This window comes from Oncorhynchus masou, unplaced genomic scaffold (assembly GCF_036934945.1).
Source record: "Oncorhynchus masou masou isolate Uvic2021 unplaced genomic scaffold, UVic_Omas_1.1 unplaced_scaffold_1005, whole genome shotgun sequence".
NCBI lineage: Eukaryota > Metazoa > Chordata > Actinopteri > Salmoniformes > Salmonidae > Oncorhynchus > Oncorhynchus masou.
In genome coordinates, this window is record NW_026999747.1 from 214,813 (window position 1) to 237,842 (window position 23,030).

The following is a 23,030-nucleotide window of genomic DNA, read 5'->3' on the forward strand; positions in this document are numbered from 1 at the left end:
AGCGTCGGCCACTACCAGATATCTGGTTTTGGAGCCGTATCCGCCCAGCGTCGGCCACTACCAGATATTTGGTTTTGGAGCCGTATCCGCCCAGCGCCGGCCACTACCAGATATCTGGTTTTGGAGCCGTATCCGCCCAGCGTCGGTTTCCGGTCTGGTTTTGGAGCCGATCCGCCCAGCGTCGGCCACTACCAGATATCTGGTTTTGGAGCCGTATCCGCCCAGCGTCGGCCACTACCAGATATCTGGTTTTGGAGCCGTATCCGCCCAGCGTCGGCCACTACCAGATATCTGGTTTTGGAGCCGTATCCGCCCAGCGTCGGCCACTACCAGATATCTGGTTTTGGAGCCGTATCCGCCCCGCGTCGGCCACTACCAGATATCTGGTTTTGGAGCCGTATCCGCCCAGCGTCGGCCACTACCAGATATCTGGTTTTGGAGCCGTATCCGCCCCGCGTCGGCCACTACCAGATATCTGGGTTTGGAGCCGTATCCGCCCAGCGTCGGCCACTACCAGATATCTGGTTTTGGAGCCGTATCCGCCCCGCGTCGGCCACTACCAGATATCTGGTTTTGGAGCCGTATCCGCCCAGCGTCGGCCACTACCAGATATCTGGTTTTGGAGCCGTATCCGCCCAGCGTCGGCCACTACCAGATATCTGGTTTTGGAGCCGTATCCGCCCAGCGTCGGCCACTACCCGATATCTGGTTTTGGAGCCGTATCCGCCCAGCGTCGGCCACTACCAGATATCTGGTTTTGGAGCCGTATCCGCCCAGCGTCGGGCCACTACCAGATATCTGGTTTTGGAGCCGTATCCGCCCAGCGTCGGCCACTACCAGATATCTGGTTTTGGAGCCGTATCCGCCCAGCGTCGGCCACTACCAGATATCTGGTTTTGGAGCCGTATCCGCCCAGCGTCGGCCACTACCAGATATCTGGTTTTGGAGCCGTATCCGCCCCGCGTCGGCCACTACCAGATATCTGGTTTTGAGCCGTATCCGCCCAGCGTCGGCCACTACCAGATATCTGGTTTTGGAGCCGTATCCGCCCCGCGGGCCACTACCAGATATCTGGGTTTGGAGCCGTATCCGCCCAGCGTCGGCCACTACCAGATATCTGGTTTTGGAGCCGTATCCGCCGCGTCGGCCACTACCAGATATCTGGTTTTGGAGCCGTATCCGCCCAGCGTCGGCCACTACCAGATATCTGGTTTTGGAGCCGTATCCGCCCAGCGTCGGCCACTACCAGATATCTGGTTTTGGAGCCGTATCCGCCCAGCGTCGGCCACTACCCGATATCTGGTTTTGGAGCCGTATCCGCCCAGCGTCGGCCACTACCAGATATCTGGTTTTGGAGCCGTATCCGCCCAGCGTCGGCCACTACCAGATATCTGGTTTTGGAGCCGTATCAGCCCAGCGTCGGCCACTACCAGATATCTGGTTTTGGAGCCGTATCCGCCCCGCGTCGGCCACTACCAGATATCTGGTTTTGGAGCCGTATCCGCCCAGCGTCGGCCACTACCAGATATCTGGTTTTGGAGCCGTATCCGCCCAGCGTCGGTTTCGGTCTGGTTTTGGAGCCGTATCCGCCCAGCGTCGGCCACTACCAGATATCAGGACTGATTTTTCTCCTCAGAATTGTTCCATGAGCCGAATCGCGACCAAATAACATCAATTGTTTTTTATGACTCCAGAGCAGTAGTCTTTAAAGGGACACTTCAACATTTTAGGAAATGAGACCCTTTTACTTGCTTCCCCAGAGTCAGATCAACACGTGGATAACATTTTTATGTCTCAGTGTCCAGTATGAAGGAAATTAGTTAGGTTTGCGAGCCAATGTTAACGAGACTTATAGAGGAATGACTAAGTCTATGGTAGTCGAGTGCTATTCCCGATTCTCCACATTAACTAACTTGTCTTCGTGTCTATGCAACACTAAAATGAAAAACCATGTCGTGAATGAAGAACGATACGTTGGTTATTTTCACAAAGCAAATGCAGCACACTTACAACTGAAATCACTTTGAAAAAGAGCATTTTAAATAGCCTTATTCTGACCTACTGAGAGTCTATAACACAACAATACATTCAGTACGGTTCATATAATCGAATGGTTTAATTGAATCGAATGGGCTGGACAGGTTGCAAAACAAATACGCTACATTTATAGGCCATTGGGATACTCAACATGTTTACCATTCCAAAGCCTGTATAATTTATGTAATAATCAAGTTAATTATCGTAAACAAATACATGATTGCACTTTTGAAGGATGTGCATTGTGGACAAGGAGGTTGTTGTCCTCCTAGTCTACAATGAATCCAAAATCTTTCCAAGCCAAGTGTTTCCCGTACTCAGCACCTGTTTCCATCTTAACCTTTGTGATGATTTCTACCTGTTACTTTTATCCATTTTTCACGTGAGCTGGGAGTCGGGGAAAATAAACTTGGCAACGGCAGGGTAGCCTAGTGGTTAGAGTGTAGAGGCGGCAGGATAGCCTAGTGGTTAGAGTGTAGAGGCGGCAGGGTAGCCTAGTGGTTAGAGTGTAGAGGTGGCAGGGTAGCCTAGTGGTTAGAGTGTAGAGGCGGCAGGATAGCCTAGTGGTTAGAGTGTAGAGGCGGCAGGGTAGCCTAGTGGTTAGAGTGTAGAGGCGGCAGGGTAGCCTAGTGGTTAGAGTGTAGAGGCGGCAGGGTAGCCTAGTGGTTAGAGTGTAGAGGCGGCAGGGTAGCCTAGTGGTTAGAGTGTAGAGGCGGCAGGGTAGCCTAGTGGTTAGAGTGTAGAGGCGGCAGGATAGCCTAGTGGTTAGAGTGTAGAGGCGGCAGGGTAGCCTAGTGGTTAGAGTGTAGAGGCGGCAGGGTAGCCTAGTGGTTAGAGTGTAGAGGCGGCAGGATAGCCTAGTGGTTAGAGTGTAGAGGCGGCAGGGTAGCCTAGTGGTTAGAGTGTAGAGGTGACAGGGTAGCCTAGTGGTTAGAGTGTAGAGGCGGCAGGGTAGCCTAGTGGTTAGGGTGTAGAGGCGGCAGGGTAGCCTAGTGGTTAGAGTGTAGGGGCGGCAGGGTAGCCTAGTGGTTAGAGTGTAGAGGCGGCAGGATAGCCTAGTGGTTAGAGTGTAGAGGCGGCAGGGTAGCCTAGTGGTTAGAGTGTAGAGGCGGCAGGGTAGCCTAGTGGTTAGAGTGTAGAGGTGGCAGGGTAGCCTAGTGGTTAGAGTGTAGAGGAGGCAGGGTAGCCTAGTGGTTAGAGTGTAGAGGCGGCAGGGTAGCCTAGTGGTTAGAGTGTAGAGGCGGCAGGGTAGCCTAGTGGTTAGAGTGTAGAGGCGGCAGGGTAGCCTAGTGGTTAGAGTGTAGAGGCGACAGGGTAGCCTAGTGGTTAGAGTGTAGAGGCAGCAGGGTAGCCTAGTGGTTAGAGTGTAGAGGCGGCAGGGTAGCCTAGTGGTTAGAGTGTAGAGGCGGCAGGGTAGCCTAGTGGTTAGAGTGTAGAGGCGACAGGGTAGCCTAGTGGTTAGAGTGTAGAGGCGACAGGGTAGCCTAGTGGTTAGAGTGTAGAGGCGGCAGGGTAGCCTAGTGGTTAGAGTGTAGAGGAGGCAGGGTAGCCTAGTGGTTAGAGTGTAGAGGTGGCAGGGTAGCCTAGTGGTTAGAGTGTAGAGGCGGCAGGGTAGCCTAGTGGTTAGAGTGTAGAGGAGGCAGGGTAGCCTAGTGGTTAGAGCGTTGGACTAGTAACCGAAAGGTTGCAAGTTCAAACCCCCGAGCTGACAAGGTACAGATCTGTCATTCTGCCCCTGAACAGGCAGTTAACCCACTGTTCCTAGGCCGTCATTGAAAATAAGAATTTGTTCTTAAATGACTTGCCTGGTTCAATAAAAGGTAAAAAAAAAAACAACAGCAAAAAAAACAATTGTACACGTGACGGAAGGGAACATAGACTCTGCACGTGCACGGACACGTGCACGGACCAATAAGGGATGTTTCAGCAACACACAAACAGACTACTAATGGCTAGTTCCCTGCTCCACTCTCTCGCTGCGTGGCTGGTAGCCTAGGCTACGTCTGCCTCACCACTCACTTAACCAGTATGGAATTTGAAACACAATTCCGGGGGTAAAATGTTTACGACCAGCGATAACATCATTCTGAGCCGACCCGCGGGTTGAAAGACTGTTTTCATTCCACCAGCTGATTCTTTTGTTGGCCAACCGCAGGGACCGTAGGTATCTGACCCGATGCAGGACTCCAGCGTGTGTGTGTCCACATTGGGAAACATTGATGAGCACATGGTCCAGTTTTTGAATCCGCACAAGCTGCACTATGACACAGATTACACTGAGACAACTCCTAGACATACTGAGACTACTCCATGAGCAACACATACTGAGACTACTCCATGAGCAACACATACTGAGACTACTCCATGAGCAACACATACTGAGACTACTCCATGACATACTGAGACAACTCCATGAGCAACACATACTGAGACTACTCCATGAGCAACACATACTGAGACTACTCCATGACCAACACATACTGAGACTACTCCAAGACATACTGAGACTACTCCAACATATAATGAGACTACTCCATGAGCAACACATACTGAGACTACTCCATGAGCAACACATACTGAGACTACTCCAAGACATACAGATACTACTCCAACAGCAAGACATACTGAGACTACTCCAACACATACTGAGACTACTCCATGAGCAACACATACTGAGACTACTCCATGAGCAACACATACTGAGACTACTCCAAGACATACTGAGACTACTCCAACACATACTGAGACTACTCCAAGACATACTGAGACTACTCCAACACATACTGATACTACTCCAACACATACTGATACTACTCCAACACATACTGATACTACTCCAACGAGTACTGAGAATACTACAACGAATACTGATACTGCTCCAACACAGAGGGCGACTGCTCCAAGATCAACACAAACTGAGACTACTCCAACGCATACGGATAACTACTCCAATATATACTGCTACTACTCCAACATATACTGCTACTACTCCAACATATACTGCTACTACTCCAACATATACTGCTACTACTCCAATATATACTGCTACTACTCCAACATATACTGCTACTACTCCAACATATACTGCTACTACTCCAACCGATACTGCTACTACTCCAACATATACTGCTACTACTCCAACCCATACTGCTACTACTCCAATATATACTGCTACTACTCCAACCGATACTGCTACTACTCCAACATATACTGCTACTACTCCAACCCATACTGCTACTACTCCAATATATACTGCTACTACTCCAACCCATACTGCTACTACTCCAACATATACTGCTACTACTCCAACATATACTGCTACTACTCCAACATATACTGCTACTACTCCAACCCATACTGCTACTACTCTAATATATACTGAGACTACTCCAATATATACTGCTACTACTCCAACCCATACTGCTACTACTCCAACATATACTGCTACTACTCCAATATATACTGCTACTACTCCAACCCATACTGCTACTACTCCAACATATACTGCTACTACTCCAATATATGCTGCTACTACTCCAACCCATACTGCTACTACTCCAACCCATAATGCTACTACTCCAATATATACTGCTACTACTCCAACCCATACTGCTACTACTCCAACATATACTGCTACTACTCCAATATATACTGAGACTACTCCAACACATACTGATACAACTCCAACACATACTGATACTACTCCATGAGGAACACATACAGATACTACTCCAACATATACAGATACTACTCCAATATATACTGAGACTACTCCAACACATACTGATACAACTCCAACACATACTGATACTACTCCATGAGGAACGCATACAGATACTACTCCAACATATACAGATACTACTCCAACAGCAAGACATACTGAGACTACTCCAACACATACTGAGACTACTCCAACAGCAACACATACTGAGACTACTCCAACAGCAACACATACTGATACTACTCCAACACATACTGATACTACTCCAACACATACTGAGACTACTCCAACACATACTGTGACTACTCCAACACATACTGATACTACTCCAACAGAAACACATACTGAGACTACTCCAACACATACTGAGACTACTCCAACACATACTGATACTACTCCAACACATACTGAGACTACTCCAACACATACTGAGACTACTCCAACACATACTGAGACTACTCCAACAGCAACACATACTGAGACTACTCCAACACATACTGAGACTACTCCAACACATACTGATACTACTCCAACACATAATGAGAATACTCAATGAGCAACACACACTCTCCAAATACTACCTCTGCACCATCAAGAGCTTCCTGACCGGTTGCAACACGGCCTGGTACGGGAATTGATCCGTCTACGACCGAAAGGCCCACCAACGGGCGGCGAAGACATCTACTCGAAACGGTGCCTGAGGAAGGCCCGCAGCATCATCAAGGACCAGCCACGAGCTGTTTTCTCCCTTGCAGACGGTATCGGAGCATGAGGTCTGACACCAACAGACTCAGAGACAGTTTCTCTCTACAAACCATCAGACTGTATCAGAGCATGAGGTCTGATACCAACAGGCTCAGAGACAGTTTCTCTCTACAAACCATCAGACTGTATCAGAGCATGAGGTCTGATACCAACAGGCTCAGAGACAGTTTCTGTGAACAAGCCTGGATAAGAGCGTCTGCTAAATGACTCAAATATAAATGTAAAACCATCAGACTGCTGAACACCTGAACTGGACTGAGCACCTGTTCTGATTCTCCACACCTTAGAACACACACACACACACACACACCAACACTCATGCTACACACACACACACACACACACACACACACACCTGCTGCTACCAGACTCTTATTACAATATTATTTATATATATAATTATAATGCTCAATTAAAAACACTTGCCAGTCAATTCCCCCCTTTCCCTGATACAGGTGTAAATATTGGGACTATAAACTGTGCCTTCCTGTACTATACTAATGATAAAATGTTTATTATAGTATACTGAGCATTTGACTTTATATTCGTTTTAATTTCAACTGGTTTTACTAGTTCTAATTGTTATTGCATTGCGGAGAAGGAACCTGCCAGCACGTTGTTGGGAGATTTATACTACGCTGTACATACGACTAATAAAACTCCCAAAACACTGACACTGTTCCAGGAACAACACGGAGAGGATCCTAGAAAAATCCAGTTTAATGGAATGAATTAGAGCCAAACCAAAGCAGTGGCTTCCGTTCACTGGCAACGTTATTCCTTAATTACAGAGATGATCAAAGATGTGAGACAATAATAAGTGCTTTAATTAATCATGACCAGGGTGGGGGCGTCATCCATGAGTCATTTAATGTATTGTGTTTGTGTGTGTTTTTGGATGTAGAGTCAGGACTCCCCCAGTGTGTGTTTTGGATGTAGAGTCAGGACTCCTCCAGTGTGTGTTTTGGATGTAGAGTCAGGACTCCCCAGTGTGTGTTTTGGATGTAGAGTCAGGACTCCTCCAGTGTGTGTTTTTGGATGTAGAGTCAGGACTCCTCCAGTGTGTGTTTTGGATGTAGAGTCAGGACTCCCCCAGTGTGTGTTTTGGATGTAGAGTCAGGACGCCCCCAGTGTGTGTTTTGGATGTAGAGTCAGGACTCCCCCAGTGTGTGTTTTGGATGTAGAGTCAGGACTCCTCCAGTGTGTGTTTTTGGATGTAGAGTCAGGACTCCTCCAGTGTGTGTTTTGGATGTAGAGTCAGGACTCCCCCAGTGTGTGTTTTGGATGTAGAGTCAGGACGCCCCCAGTGTGTGTTTTGGATGTAGAGTCAGGACTCCCCCAGTGTGTGTTTTGGATGTAGAGTCAGGACTCCTCCAGTGTGTGTTTTTGGATGTAGAGTCAGGACTCCCCCAGTGTGTGTTTTGGATGTAGAGTCAGGACTCCCCCAGTGTGTGTTTTGGATGTAGAGTCAGGACTCCTCCAGTGTGTGTTTTGGATGTAGTCAGGACTCCCCTAGTGTGTGTTTTGGATGTAGAGTCAGGACTCCTCCAGTGTGTGTTTTTGGATGTAGAGTCAGGACTCCCCCAGTGTGTGTTTTGGATGTAGAGTCAGGACTCCCCCAGTGTGTGTTTTGGATGTAGAGTCACGCCTCCTCCAGTGTGTGTTTTGGATGTAGAGTCAGGACTCCTCCAGTGTGTGTTTTGGATGTAGAGTCAGGACTCCCCTAGTGTGTGTTTTGGATGTAGAGTCAGGACTCCCCCAGTGTGTGTTTTTGGATGTAGAGTCAGGACTCCCCCAGTGTGTGTTTTGGATGTAGAGTCAGGACTCCCCCAGTGTGTGTTTTGGATGTAGAGTCAGGACTCCTCCAGTGTGTGTTTTGGATGTAGAGTCAGGACTCCCCCAGTGTGTGTTTTGGATGTAGAGTCACGCCTCCTCCAGTGTGTGTTTTGGATGTAGAGTCAGGACTCCTCCAGTGTGTGTTTTGGATGTAGAGTCAGGACTCCCCTAGTGTGTGTTTTGGATGTAGAGTCAGGACTCCTCCAGTGTGTGTTTTTGGATGTAGAGTCAGGACTCCCCCAGTGTGTGTTTTGGATGTAGAGTCACGCCTCCTCCAGTGTGTGTTTTGGATGTAGAGTCAGGACTCCTCCAGTGTGTGTTTTGGATGTAGAGTCAGGACTCCTCCAGTGTGTGTTTTTGGATGTAGAGTCAGGACTCCCCCAGTGTGTGTTTTGGATGTAGAGTCAGGACTCCCCCAGTGTGTGTTTTGGATGTAGAGTCAGGACTCCCCCAGTGTGTGTTTTGGATGTAGAGTCAGGACTCGGATCTAGATCTGATTTAATATTACTAATTCCTCTCACCATTGTTGCCATGACACTCAGGACACCATACTGATTTTACACATCAACCATTTTGGTCCATATTGAAGTGCCTAAGGACCAGTGTTACCTCTGCGATGGTGATGCAGTCAGGATACAAGGTGTGCAGGACATGATTAGCTGTCATCAGATAGACCAGGGAATCTTCATCCACCTGAAGACCAAAGTACTCAGAGTAGTCTCCTGAAAACATACTGCCTGAGGACAGAGAAAGAGCAAGGCTATCACCTAGGGAGCGAGGGGGCAGGAGTTAGGGGGTAAGGGTTAACAGGTAGTGGGGTAAGGGTTAGGGAGCTAGGGTGTAGGAGGAAGGAAGCTAAGAGCTAGGGTGTAGGGGTTAAGAGGTACAGTAAGACCTAGGGTGTAGGGGTTAAGAGGTACAGTAAGACCTAGGGTGTAGGAGTTAAGAGGTACAGTACGAGCTAGGGTGTAGGGGTTAAGAGGTACAGTAAGACCTAGGGTGTAGGGGTTAAGAGGTACAGTAAGACCTAGGGTGTAGGGGTTAAGAGGTACAGTAAGAGATAGGTTGTAACCCACACTGAATCCTTAACCAATTTATAACCATAACCCACACTGAATACACAACCATAACCCACACTGAATACATAGCCAATTTATGACCATAACCCACACTGAATATATAACCATAACCCACACTGAATAAATAGCCATAACCCACACTGAATACATAGCCAATTTATGACCATAACCCACACTGAATACATAACCATAGCCCACACTGAATACATAACCATAACCCACACTGAATACATAGCCAATTTATGACCATAACCCACACTGAATATATAACCATAACCCACACTGAATACACAACCAATTTATAACCATAACCCACACTGAGAACTTAACTATAACCCACACTGAATACATAACCAATTTATAACTATAACCCACACTGAAAACATAACCAATTTATAACCATAACCCACACTGAATACATAACTATAACCCACACTGAAAACATAACCAATTTATAACCATAACCCACACTGAATACATAACCATAACCCACACTGAATACATAACCAATGTATAACTATAACCCACACTGAATACAGAACTATAACCCACACTGAAAACATAACCAATTTATAACTATAACCCACACTGAATACATAACCAATTTATAACCATAACCCACACTGAATACATAACCAATTTATAACCATAACCCACACTGAATACATAACTATAACCCACACTGAATACATAACCATAACCCACACTGAATACATAGCCAATTTATAACCATAACCCACACTGAATACATAACCAGTTTATAACCATAACCCACACTGAATACATAACCAATTTATAACCATAACCCACACTGAATACATAACCAATTTATAACCATAACCCACACTGAATACATAACCAATTTATAACCATAACCCACACTGAATACATAACCAATTTATGACCATAGCCCACACTGAATACATAACCAATGTATAACTATAACCCACACTGAAAACCTAACCAATTTATAACCATAACCCACACTGAATACATAACCAATTTATAACCATAACCCACACTGAATACATAACCAATTTATAACCATAACCCACACTGAATACACAACCAATTTATAACCATAACCCACACTGAATACATAACTATAACCCACACTGAAAACATAACCAATTTATAACCATAACCCACGCTGAATACATAACCATAACCCACACTGAATACATAAACAATTTATAACCATAACCCACACTGAATACATAACCAATTTATAACCATAATCCACACTGAATATATAACTATAACCCACACTGAATACTTAACCATAACCCACACTGAATACATAGCCAATTTATAACCATAACCCACACTGAATACATAACCAATTTATAACCATAACCCACACTGAATACATAACCAATTTATGACCATAACCCACACTGAATACATAACTATAACCCACACTGAAAACATAACCAATTTATAACCATAACCAACACTGAATACATAACCATAACCCACACTGAATACATAACCAATTTATAACCATAACCCACACTGAATACATAACCAATTTATAACCATAACCCACACTGAATACATAACCAATTTATAACCATAACCCACACTGAATACACAACCAATTTATAACCATAACCCACACTGAATACATAACCAATTTATAACCATAACCCACACTGAATACATAACCAATTTATGACCATAACCCACACTGAATACATAACTATAACCCACACTGAAAACATAACCAATTTATAACCATAACCAACACTGAATACATAACCAATTTATAACCATAACCCACACTGAATACATAACCAATTTATAACCATAACCCACACTGAATACATAACCAATTTATGACCATAACCCACACTGAATACATAACTATAACCCACACTGAAAACATAACCAATTTATAACCATAACCAACACTGAATACATAACCATAACCCACACTGAATACATAACCAATTTATAACCATAACCCACACTGAATACATAACCAATTTATAACCATAACCCACACTGAATACATAACCAATTTATAACCATAACCCACACTGAATACACAACCAATTTATAACCATAACCCACACTGAATACATAACTATAACCCACACTGAATACATAACCAATTTATAACTATAACCCACACTGAAAACATAAACAATTTATAACCATAACCCACACTGAATACATAACCATAACCCACACTGAATACATAACCAATTTATAACCATAACCCACACTGAATACATAACCAATTTATAACCATAACCCACACTGAATACACAACCAATTTATAACCATAACCCACACTGAATACATAACCAATTTATAACCATAACCCACACTGAATACATAACCAATTTATAACTACAACCCACACTGAAAACATAAACAATGTATAACCATAACCCACACTGAATACTTAACCATAACCCACACTGAATACATAACTATAACCCACACTGAAAACATAACCAATTTATAACCATAACCAACACTGAATACATAACCATAACCCACACTGAATACATAACCAATTTATAACCATAACCCACACTGAATACATAACCAATTTATAACCATAACCCACACTGAATACATAACCAATTTATAACCATAACCCACACTGAATACATAACCAATTTATAACCATAACCCACACTGAATACACAACCAATTTATAACCATAACCCACACTGAATACATAACCAATTTATAACTACAACCCACACTGAAAACATAAACAATGTATAACCATAACCCACACTGAATACTTAACCATAACCCACACTGAATACATAGCAAATTTATAACCATAACCCACACTGAATACATAACCAATTTATAACCATAACGCACACTGAATACATAACCAATTTATAACCATAACCCACACTGAATACATAACCAATTTATGACCATAACCCACACTGAATACATAACCAATTTATAACCATAACCCACACTGAATACATAACCAATTTATGACCATAACCCACACTGAATACATAACTATAACCCACACTGAAAACATAACCAATTTATGACCCTAACCCACACTGAATACATAACTATAACCCACACTGAAAACATAACCAATTTATAACCATAACCAACACTGAATACATAACCAATTTATAACTACAACCCACACTGAAAACATAAACAATGTATAACCATAACCCACACTGAATACTTAACCATAACCCACACTGAATACATAGCAAATTTATAACCATAACCCACACTGAATACCTAACCAATTTATAACCATAACCCACACTGAATACATAACCAATTTATAACCATAACCCACACTGAATACATAACCAATTTATAACCATAACCCACACTGAATACATAACCAATTTATAACCATAACCCACACTGAATACACAACCAATTTATAACCATAACCCACACTGAATACATAACCAATTTATAACTACAACCCACACTGAAAACATAAACAATGTATAACCATAACCCACACTGAATACTTAACCATAACCCACACTGAATACATAGCAAATTTATAACCATAACCCACACTGAATACATCACCAATTTATAACCATAACGCACACTGAATACATAACCAATTTATAACCATAACCCACACTGAATACACAACCAATTTATGACCATAACCCACACTGAATACATAACTATAACCCACACTGAATACATAACCAATTTATAACTATAACCCACACTGAAAACATAAACAATTTATAACCATAACCCACACTGAATACATAACCATAACCCACACTGAATACATAACCAATTTATAACCATAACCCACACTGAATACATAACCATAACCCACACTGAATACATAACCAATTTATAACTATAACCCACACTGAATACAGAACTATAACCCACACTGAATACAGAACTATAACCCACACTGAATACAGAACCATAACCCACACTGAATACAGAACTATAACCCACACTGAATACAGAACTATAACCCACACTGAATACAGAACTATAACCCACACTGAATACATAACCATAACCCACACTGAATATAGAACTATAACCCACACTGAATACATAGCCAATGTAACCAAAAACTCTACCGTTGTTAGTGCACTTCGTATGAAATACATTCGTAGTGAAAATAACATTAAACCATTTTGTTTTATTTGAAAGCACATTAGCCATGACGTTGCAGGTGCTTGGGAACACTGCTCCGGCATGTTTATACAAGTTGTGTCAGCCTGTATTTAAAAAGCTGACGAAGGCCAAGAGGACGACACATAAGCTTGAATAAACAAAGTGATATGAGCAATATCAGTGTGTGGGATTTTCGCTTAACAATACCAGAAACACTTCACTGCTGCTAGTGTAAAGAAAATGAAGCGATTATGAAAAGCACTATAATTCATTTCCAGTTTGAACAGGAGTCCAATATGAATCCCTATAGCACTTACCAATGCCATGGTGATGCCCAATATGAATCCCTATAGCCCTTACCAATGCCATGGTGATGCCCAATATGAATCCCTATAGCCCGTACCAATGCCATGGTGATGCCCAATATGAATCCCTATAGCCCTTACCAACGCCATGGTGATGCCCAATATGAATCCCTATAGCCCTTACCAATGCCATGGTGATGCCCAATATGAATCCCTATAGCCCTTACCAATGCCATGGTGATGCCCAATATGAATCCCTATAGCCCTTACCAATGAATCCCTATAGCCCTTACCAATGAATCCCTATAGCCCTTACCAACGCCATGGTGATGCCCAATATGAATCCCTATAGCCCTTACCAATGCCATGGTGATGCCCAATATGAATCCCTATAGCCCTTACCAATGCCATGGTGATGCCCAATATGAATCCCTATAGCCCTTACCAATGCCATGGTGATGCCCAATATGAATCCCTATAGCCCTTACCAATGCCATGGTGATGCCCAATATGAATCCCTATAGCCCTTACCAATGCCATGGTGATGCCCAATATGAATCCCTATAGCCCTTACCAATGCCATGGTGATGCCCAATATGAATCCCTATAGCACTTACCAATGCCATGGTGATGCCCAATATGAATCCCTATAGCCCTTACCAACGCCATGGTGATGCCCAATATGAATCCCTATAGCCCTTACCAACGCCATGGTGATGCCCAATATGAATCCCTATAGCCCTTACCAACGCCATGGTGATGCCCAATATGAATCCCTATAGCCCTTACCAATGCCATGGTGATGCCCAATATGAAAACCTATAGCCCTTACCAATGCCATGGTGATGCCCAATATGAATCCCTATAGCCCTTACCAACGCCATGGTGATGCCCAATATGAATCCCTATAGCCCTTACCAACGCCATGGTGATGCCCAATATGAATCCCTATAGCCCTTACCAACGCCATGGTGATGCCCAATATGAATCCCTATAGCCCTTACCAATGCCATGGTGATGCCCAATATGAAAACCTATAGCCCTTACCAATGCCATGGTGATGCCCAATATGAATCCCTATAGCCCTTACCAACGCCATGGTGATGCCCAATATGAATCCCTATAGCCCTTACCAATGCCATGGTGATGCCCAATATGAATCCCTATAGCCCTTACCAATGCCATGGTGATGCCCAATATGAATCCCTATAGCCCTTACCAATGCCATGGTGATGCCCAATATGAATCCCTATAGCCCTTACCAATGCCATGGTGATGCCCAATATGAATCCCTATAGCCCTTACCAACGCCATGGTGATGCCCAATATGAATCCCTATAGCCCTTACCAACGCCATGGTGATGCCCAATATGAATCCCTATAGCCCTTACCAATGAATCCCTATAGCCCTTACCAATGAATCCCTATAGCCCTTACCAATGAATTCCTATAGCCCTTACCAATGAATCCCTATAGCCCTTACCAATGCCATGGTGATGCCCAATATGAATCCCTATAGCCCGTACCAATGCCATGGTGATGCCCAATATGAATCCCTATAGCCCTTACCAATGCCATGGTGATGCCCAATATGAATCCCTATAGCCCTTACCAACGCCATGGTGATGCCCAATATGAATCCCTATAGCCCGTACCAATGCCATGGTGATGCCCAATATGAATCCCTATAGCCCTTACCAATGCCATGGTGATGCCCAATATGAATCCCTATAGCCCTTACCAATGCCATGGTGATGCCCAATATGAATCCCTATAGCCCTTACCAATGCCATGGTGATGGTACATCATGGACGTCACCCCATCGAACCTGAAGCCATCAAAACGATACTCCTCCATCCACCAACGCAGGTTAGACAGCAGGAACCTCAGCACCTCCCAGCTGACGCACGCACACACACACACACACACACACACACACACACACACACACACACACACACACACACACACACACACACACACACACACACACACACACACACACACACACACACAAGAGCAAGGTCAGGAAAACAAGAAGTATTTAATAATTGAAACGTGTGATGTTGCTGGTTGGAGGTTTGTTCTACAGTGCTACAGGTCATTCCCATCTGATGTTGATGCTTAGGCACAGGTGTGTGTGTGTGTGATAGACGCATGCGCGCACGCACACAGACACACACACACATTGGGCCACAGTGTCCAGTTCTCTCTGGCTCTCTATCTGGCTGAGTAAATCAATGTCTTACAGTAGGTAACTGAGCACTCCTCCTGGTCTACATCCCAAATAGCACCGCATTCCCTATTTTAGTGCACTACTTTTGACCAGGGACCATAGGGATCTAGTGTGCCAAATAGGGAATAGGGTGCTATTTGGGACGGAGGCCTGATCTCTATCAGAGCGCGTGGCCACTGGCTAAGTGTTCAGTATGGCCACCGTCTCACTGTCTCTCAGTCTGATAGGATTTCATGTAACACTTGGGTAAACAAACACCGAGCGAGGGAATTGAGGTCCTTCTCCTGAGAATGAGATCAGCGATACTCTCTAACGTGCTTTGTGGCCTCTCTCCTTGTAGCGTAGCACGTCCCAAATGGCACACCGTTCCCTATTTAGTGCACTACTTTTGACCACGGCTCATAGGGTCTCTGGTCAAAAGTAGTGCACTGTACAGGGACATAGGGTGCCATTTGAGAGACGCACAACGTGACTCCCTCCTCCGTCCAACATAGCAAGCCAATACTCAGAATAAACACAGGAAACGAAAGACAGAGCCAAGGTCCTTTTAAAGCACTGCAATATCAAAACTACTTCAACAACTTCGGGAGGACTGGACAGAGAAAGTGTAATTGAGGTGATTTGGTCAAGGTGAACCACGCTCACATGACAAGTTGCCTCGAACCCCCCCAATCAAGTTAATACCTGGGCGTTAGCTCAGCAGGGTAGTACAATCTAGTTTAGCGGCACGCAGGAGACCCAGGTTCGAACCCAAGTCAGACACGCAAGATACTGAGCTTAAGTGTTAGATGAAACAAAATATAGGACATCATGATTATGCAGAGAGACACAGGCCCCAATTACCTCTCCTTCATCCCAAAGTGTGCATTTGAAAGAGACCGGACTGATATAAGAAATATGCTAGCCAGGCTAGCCCACGCCTCCACCAATCAAATGCTTTCAGATGTGTGGGAAGTAGTGAACGAGTGTACACTTCATGAAAAAGGAGATATTATTAGGAAACATCCCTGTACTCTTCCTCCCTCGTTTACCGTGGCGATGAGGAGGGATTAGAAAATGCTGATTCTATCATTAAAATAGTATTGTATCCTGGGGAGGCTCAAGGATCTGAGAGAGTGCTCCTGAAGTAAGCAGGCTCTTAAAGCTCTAAGTCTCTCTCGGTGCTGCCTCAGCAAAGGCACGTTGCCATAGAAACTTAACATGGCAGAGCTAGCTGGTGGCTGGCCTGCTGTGTAGAGGCTCTGCTGTGTAGAGGCTCATTGAGCTAGCTGGATGGCAAGCCTGCTGTGTAGCGCCTCATTGAGCTAGCTGGTGGCTAGCCTGCTGTGTAGAGGCTCATTGAGCTAGCTGGTGGCTAGCCTGCTGTGTAGCACCTCATTGAGCTAGCTGGTGGCTGGCCTGCTGTGTAGAGGCTCTGCTGTGTAGCGCCTCATTGAGCTAGCTGGTGGCTGGCCTGCTGTGTAGAGCATCATTGAGCTAGCTGGTGGCTGGCCTGCTGTGTAGAGCATCATTGAGCTAGCTGGTGGCTGGCCTGCTATGTAGAGCCTCATTGAGCTAGCTAGTGGCTGGCCTGCTGTGTAGCCTCATTGTGTAATGAACACTATCTGTGTGCAGCTGTGCAGACCATGGACATTGTGGAGGTCATTGCCGAGACCAAGGACATTGTGGAGGTCGTCACCGAGACCATGGAGATTGTGGAGGTCATCACCGAGATTGTGGAGGTCATCACTGAGACCATGGAGATTGTGGAGGTCATCACTGAGACCATGGAGATTGTGGAGGTCGTCACTGAGACCCATGGAGATTGTGGAGGTCATCACTGAGACCATGGAGATTGTGGAGGTCATCACTGAGACCATGGAGATTGTGGAGGTCGTCACTGAGACCATGGAGATTGTGGAGGTCGTCACTGAGACCATGGAGATTGTGGAGGTCATCGCCGAGACCATGGAGATTGTGGAGGTCATCACTGAGACCATGGAGATTGTGGAGGTCATCACTGAGACCATGGAGATTGTGGAGGTCATCGCCGAGACCAAGGACATTGTGGAGGTCATCGCCGAGACTAAGGACATTGTGGAGGTCATCGCCGAGACTAAGGACATTGTGGAGGTCATCGCCGAGACTAAGGACATTGTGGAGGTCATCGCCGAGACCATGGAGATTGTGGAGGTCATGGACATTATGAGACGTCAGTCAGGTATGAAAAAAATATGACATTTTTCATGTGCCTTCAGCTGTGCTCTTTCTAGAAACCAAGGCTTTAATTATAACAGTAAAGATAGGTGAGCAGAGTTCACACTCAACGGAAGACAATTTCTTAAAACCAATATTCAAAAGCCATGTATTTATTTTGATGAAATATTGCATTACTTGAAGTGCCATCAGCAAAAAATAGCCCCCGACACAGGCACCATTGACAAGTACTGCATAACAGATCTATGGAACATATTCTTAAGGGACACAGATTGAATCCTTCCAATGCATTATCCACGCCGTGGCGTCGACCTCATTATGCACGCCGTGGCGTCGACCTCATTATCCACGCCGTGGCGTCGACCTCATTATGCACGCCGTGGCGTCGACCTCATTATGCACGCCGTGGCGTCGACCTCATTATCCACGCCGTGGCGTCGACCTCATTATCCACGCCGTGGCGTCGACCTCATTATCCACGCCGTGGCGTCGACCTCATTATCCACGCCGTGGCGTCGACCTCATTATCCACGCCGTGGCGTCGACCTCATTATCCACGCCGTGGCGTCGACCTCATTATCCACGCCGTGGCGTCGACCTCATTATCCACGCCGTGGCGTCGACCTCATTATCCACGCCGTGGCGTCGACCTCATTATCCACGCCGTGGCGTCGACCTCATTATCCACGCCGTGGCGCCGACCTCATTATCCACGCCGTGGCGTCGACCTCATTATCCACACCGTGGTGTCGGGAAAGTCGTATTCCTGGTCGTAATGAAAGGACAGGCGATAGGAGCCAGGTTAGAAAGGACAGGTGATATGAGCCTGGTTAGAAGGGACAGGCTATAGGAGCCTGGTTAGAAAGGACAGGCAATAGGAGCCAGGTTAGAAAGGACAGGCTATAGGAGCCAGGTTAGAAAGGACAGGTGATAGGAGCCAGGTTAGAAGGGACATGTGATAGGAGCCTGGTTAGAAAGGACAGGCGATAGGAGCCAGGTTAGAAAGGACAGGCGATAGGAGCCTGGTTAGAAGGGACAGGGTATAGGAGCCTGGTTAGAAGGGACAGGGTATAGGAGCCTGGTTAGAAGGGACATGTGATAGGAGCCTGGTTAGAAGGGACAGGCGATAGGAGCCAGGTTAGAAAGGACAGGCGATAGGAGCCTGGTCAGAAAGGACAGGCAATAGGATCCTGCTGGAGAAACAAGTCTAAATGTAGTGTTAAATCACATCCTGTTGTTCATTTGGATTTACTATGTATCTCCCCGTTATCACCTCGCGTCATTTTGTTTTCCTTTTTGAGTTTGTTTTAAAATTGTAATCTGTCTATACTTACCTGAAGACCAGCTGACTGGGTCACTCACCCTCAAAAGGAACTGCGTAACAAACATGGACATTTCATTACATTACATTACATTACATTACATTACATTTAAGTCATTTAGCAGACGCTCTTATCCAGAGCGACTTACAAATTGGTGAATTCACCAATTTCGTGAGTAAATAAATGCAATATCCTTGTTATACCAAGAAGCTGCATCTCAAGCCTTTTCTTGGAGCCGTTTTGGAGACGTGGATGTAGAAGGTGTCTGACAAGAAGCGGTTCATTAGAACATAGGGACGATAAACACAACGCTACGTAATGATGCATAGCACTGCCGTGTCACTCCAGCACACACACACACACATTTATATACACTAGCTGAGGCTACACGCCAGCTACACGTGTGGACAGTAATCATGTCAAGGACCACATTGTGTCAATGGTCCGAAGCAATCATGATCCTTCTGGACAGACCAGAACATCATGGAAGAGATCGACGATAGTTCTGGACAGACCAGAAGATCATGGAAGAGATCAACGATATTTGCTGGACAGACCAGAAGATCATGGAAGAGATCGACAATAGTTCTAGACAGACCAGAACATCATGGAAGAGATCAACAATATTTGCTGGACACACCAGAACATCATGGAAGATCCCGAAGATAGTTCTGGACAGACCAGAAGATCATGGAAGAGATCGACGATAGTTCTAGATAGACCAGAACATCATGGAAGAGATCAACGATATTTGCTGGACAGACCAGAAGATCATGGAAGAGATCGACAATAGTTCTAGACAGACCAGAACATCATGGAAGAGATCAACGATATTTGCTGGACACACCAGAACATCATGGAAGATCCCGAAGATAGTTCTGGACAGACCATAACAGCATGGAAGAGACCAATTATAATTCAGACCACAAAGCCCTGGCCTCCGGCCTCTCTCTTTTCACATGTAAAAACTTCATACAGAGATGGATGCAAATGATCCACAATATAGGTTGAATGTAAGAGAGAGAGAGAGAGAGAGAGAGAGAGGAGATAAACAGAGATAGGGGGAGAGAAAGAGAGGGAGGAGAGAAACAGAGAGAGGGAGAGACAGGGGGAGAGAAAGAGAGGGGGAACAGAGAGAGGGAGAGACAGGGGGAGAGAAAGAGAGGGGGGGACAGAGAGAGGGAGAGACGGGGGAGAGAAAGAGAGGGAGGAGAGAAACAGAGAGAGGAGAGACAGGGGGAGAGAAAGAGAGGGAGGAGAGTAACAGAGAGAGGGAGAGACAGTGGGGGGAGAAAGGGAGGGGGGAACAGAGAGAGGGAGAGACAGGGGGAGAGAAAGAGAGGGAGGAGAGTAACAGAGAGAGGGAGAGACAGGGGGTAGAAAGAGAGGGGGAACAGAGAGAGGGAGAGACAGGGGGAGAGAAAGAGAGGGGGACAGAGAGAGGGAGAGACGGGGGAGAGAAAGAGAGGGAGGAGAGAAACAGAGAGAGGAGAGACAGGGGGAGAGAAAGAGAGGGAGGAGAGTAACAGAGAGAGGGAGAGACAGGGGGGAGAAAGGGAGGGGGGAACAGAGAGAGGGAGAGACAGGGAGTGGGGGAACAGAGAGAGGGAGAGACAGGGGGAGAGAAAGAGAGGGAGGAGAGAAACAGAGAGAGGAGAGACAGGGGAGAGAAAGAGAGGGGGGACAGAGAGAGGGAGAGACAGGGGGAGAGAAAGGAAGGGGGGAACAGAGAGAGGGAGAGACAGGGGGAGAGAAAGGGAGGGGGGACAGAGAGAGGGAGAGACAGGGGGAGAGAAAGAGAGGGAGGGAGAGAAACAGAGAGAGGAGAGACAGGGGGAGAGAAAGAGAGGGGGGGACAGAGAGAGGGAGAGACAGGGGGAGAGAAAGAGAGGAGGAGAGTAACAGAGAGAGGGAGAGACAGGGGGTAGAAAGGGAGGGGGAACAGAGAGAGGGAGAGACAGGGAGTGGGGGAACAGAGAGAGGGAGAGACGGGGGAGAGAAAGGGAGGGGGGGAACAGAGAGAGGGAGAGACAGGGGTGAGAGAAAGGAAGGGGGGGAACAGAGAGAGGGAGAGACAGGGGGAGAGAAAGGGAGGGGGGAACAGAGAGAGGGAGAGACAGGGGGGAGAGAAAGGGAGGGGGGAACAGAGAGAGAGCATTACTGAGGGACGCCTGGATCAAACCTAATAGAAGTATCACATCTGAAGACCCCTGTTCAAGGTAATAGGTAGCTTCATAAACTGCCTGACAGGAAGTCTTGCTATGCCCTGAGCTGTTCAAGGTAATAGGTAGCTTCATTAACTGCCTGGCAGGAAGTCTTGCCACACCATGATCTGTTCAAGGTAATAGGTAGCTTCATTAACTGCCTGACAGGAAGTCTTGCCACACCCTGAGCTGTTCAAGGTAATAGGTAGCTTCATTAACTGCCTGACAGGAAGTCTTGCTACGCCCTGAGCTGTTCAAGGTAATAGGTAGCTTCATAAACTGCCTGACAGGAAGTCTTGCCACACCCTGAGCTGTTCAAGGTAATAGGTAGCTTCATTAACTGCCTGACAGGAAGTCTTGCCACACCCTGAGCTGTTCAAGGTAATAGGTAGCTTCATAAACTGCCTGACAGGAAGTCTTGCTATGCCCTGAGCTGTTCAAGGTAATAGGTAGCTTCATAAACTGCCTGACAGGAAGTCTTGCTATGCCCTGAGCTGTTCAAGGTAATAGGTAGCTTCATTAACTGCCTGACAGGAAGTCTTGCCACACCCTGAGCTGTTCAAGGTAATAGGTAGCTTCATAAACTGCCTGACAGGAAGTCTTGCTATGCCCTGAGCTGTTCAAGGTAATAGGTAGCTTCATAAACTGCCTGACAGGAAGTCTTGCTATGCCATAAGCTGTTCAAGGTAATAGGTAGCTTAATTAACTGCCTGACAGGAAGTCTTGCTATGCCCTGAGCTGTTCATTTAAGGTCCATTTAAGCAGCAGTGGGAAGCAGCTAGGGCCTAATACAGGAAGCAGCTAGGGCCTAATACAGGGAGCAGCTAGGGCCTAATACAGGAAGCAGCTAGGGCCTAATACAGGAAGCAGCTAGGGCCTAATACAGGAAGCAGCTAGGGCCTAATACAGGAAACAGCTAGGGCCTAATACAGGAAGCAGCTAGGGCCTAATACAGGAAGCAGCTAGGGCCTAATACAGGAAGCAGCTAGGGCCTACTACAGGAAGCAGCTAGGGCCTAATACAGGAAGCAGCTAGGGCCTAATACAGGAGGCAGCTAGGGCCTAATACAAGAGGCAGCTAGGGCCTAATACAGGAAGCTGCTAGGGCCTAATACAGGAAGCAGCTAGGACCTAATACAGGAAGCAGCTAGGGCCTAATACAGGAAGCAGCTAGGAACTAATACAGGGAGCAGCTAGGACCGAATACA

At 45.9% G+C, this 23,030-nt stretch overlaps 1 protein-coding gene across 1 annotated transcript in view; it reads right to left on the reverse strand.

Moving 5' to 3' along the window:
* LOC135528655 (1,4-alpha-glucan-branching enzyme-like) overlaps nucleotides 1–15,776 on the reverse strand; it is a 69,983-nt gene extending 54,207 nt beyond the window's left edge. Inside the window, exons 1-2 of the mRNA XM_064957770.1 lie at nucleotides 15,650–15,776; nucleotides 8,969–9,096 (exon numbers count right to left, since the gene is read on the reverse strand). Of these exons, the coding sequence (XP_064813842.1) occupies nucleotides 8,969–9,096; nucleotides 15,650–15,722 (201 nt within the window). The 5' untranslated portion in view covers nucleotides 15,723–15,776. The remainder of the gene's footprint in view (nucleotides 1–8,968; nucleotides 9,097–15,649) is intronic.
* Between the last annotated feature and the right edge of the window lie 7,254 nt (nucleotides 15,777–23,030).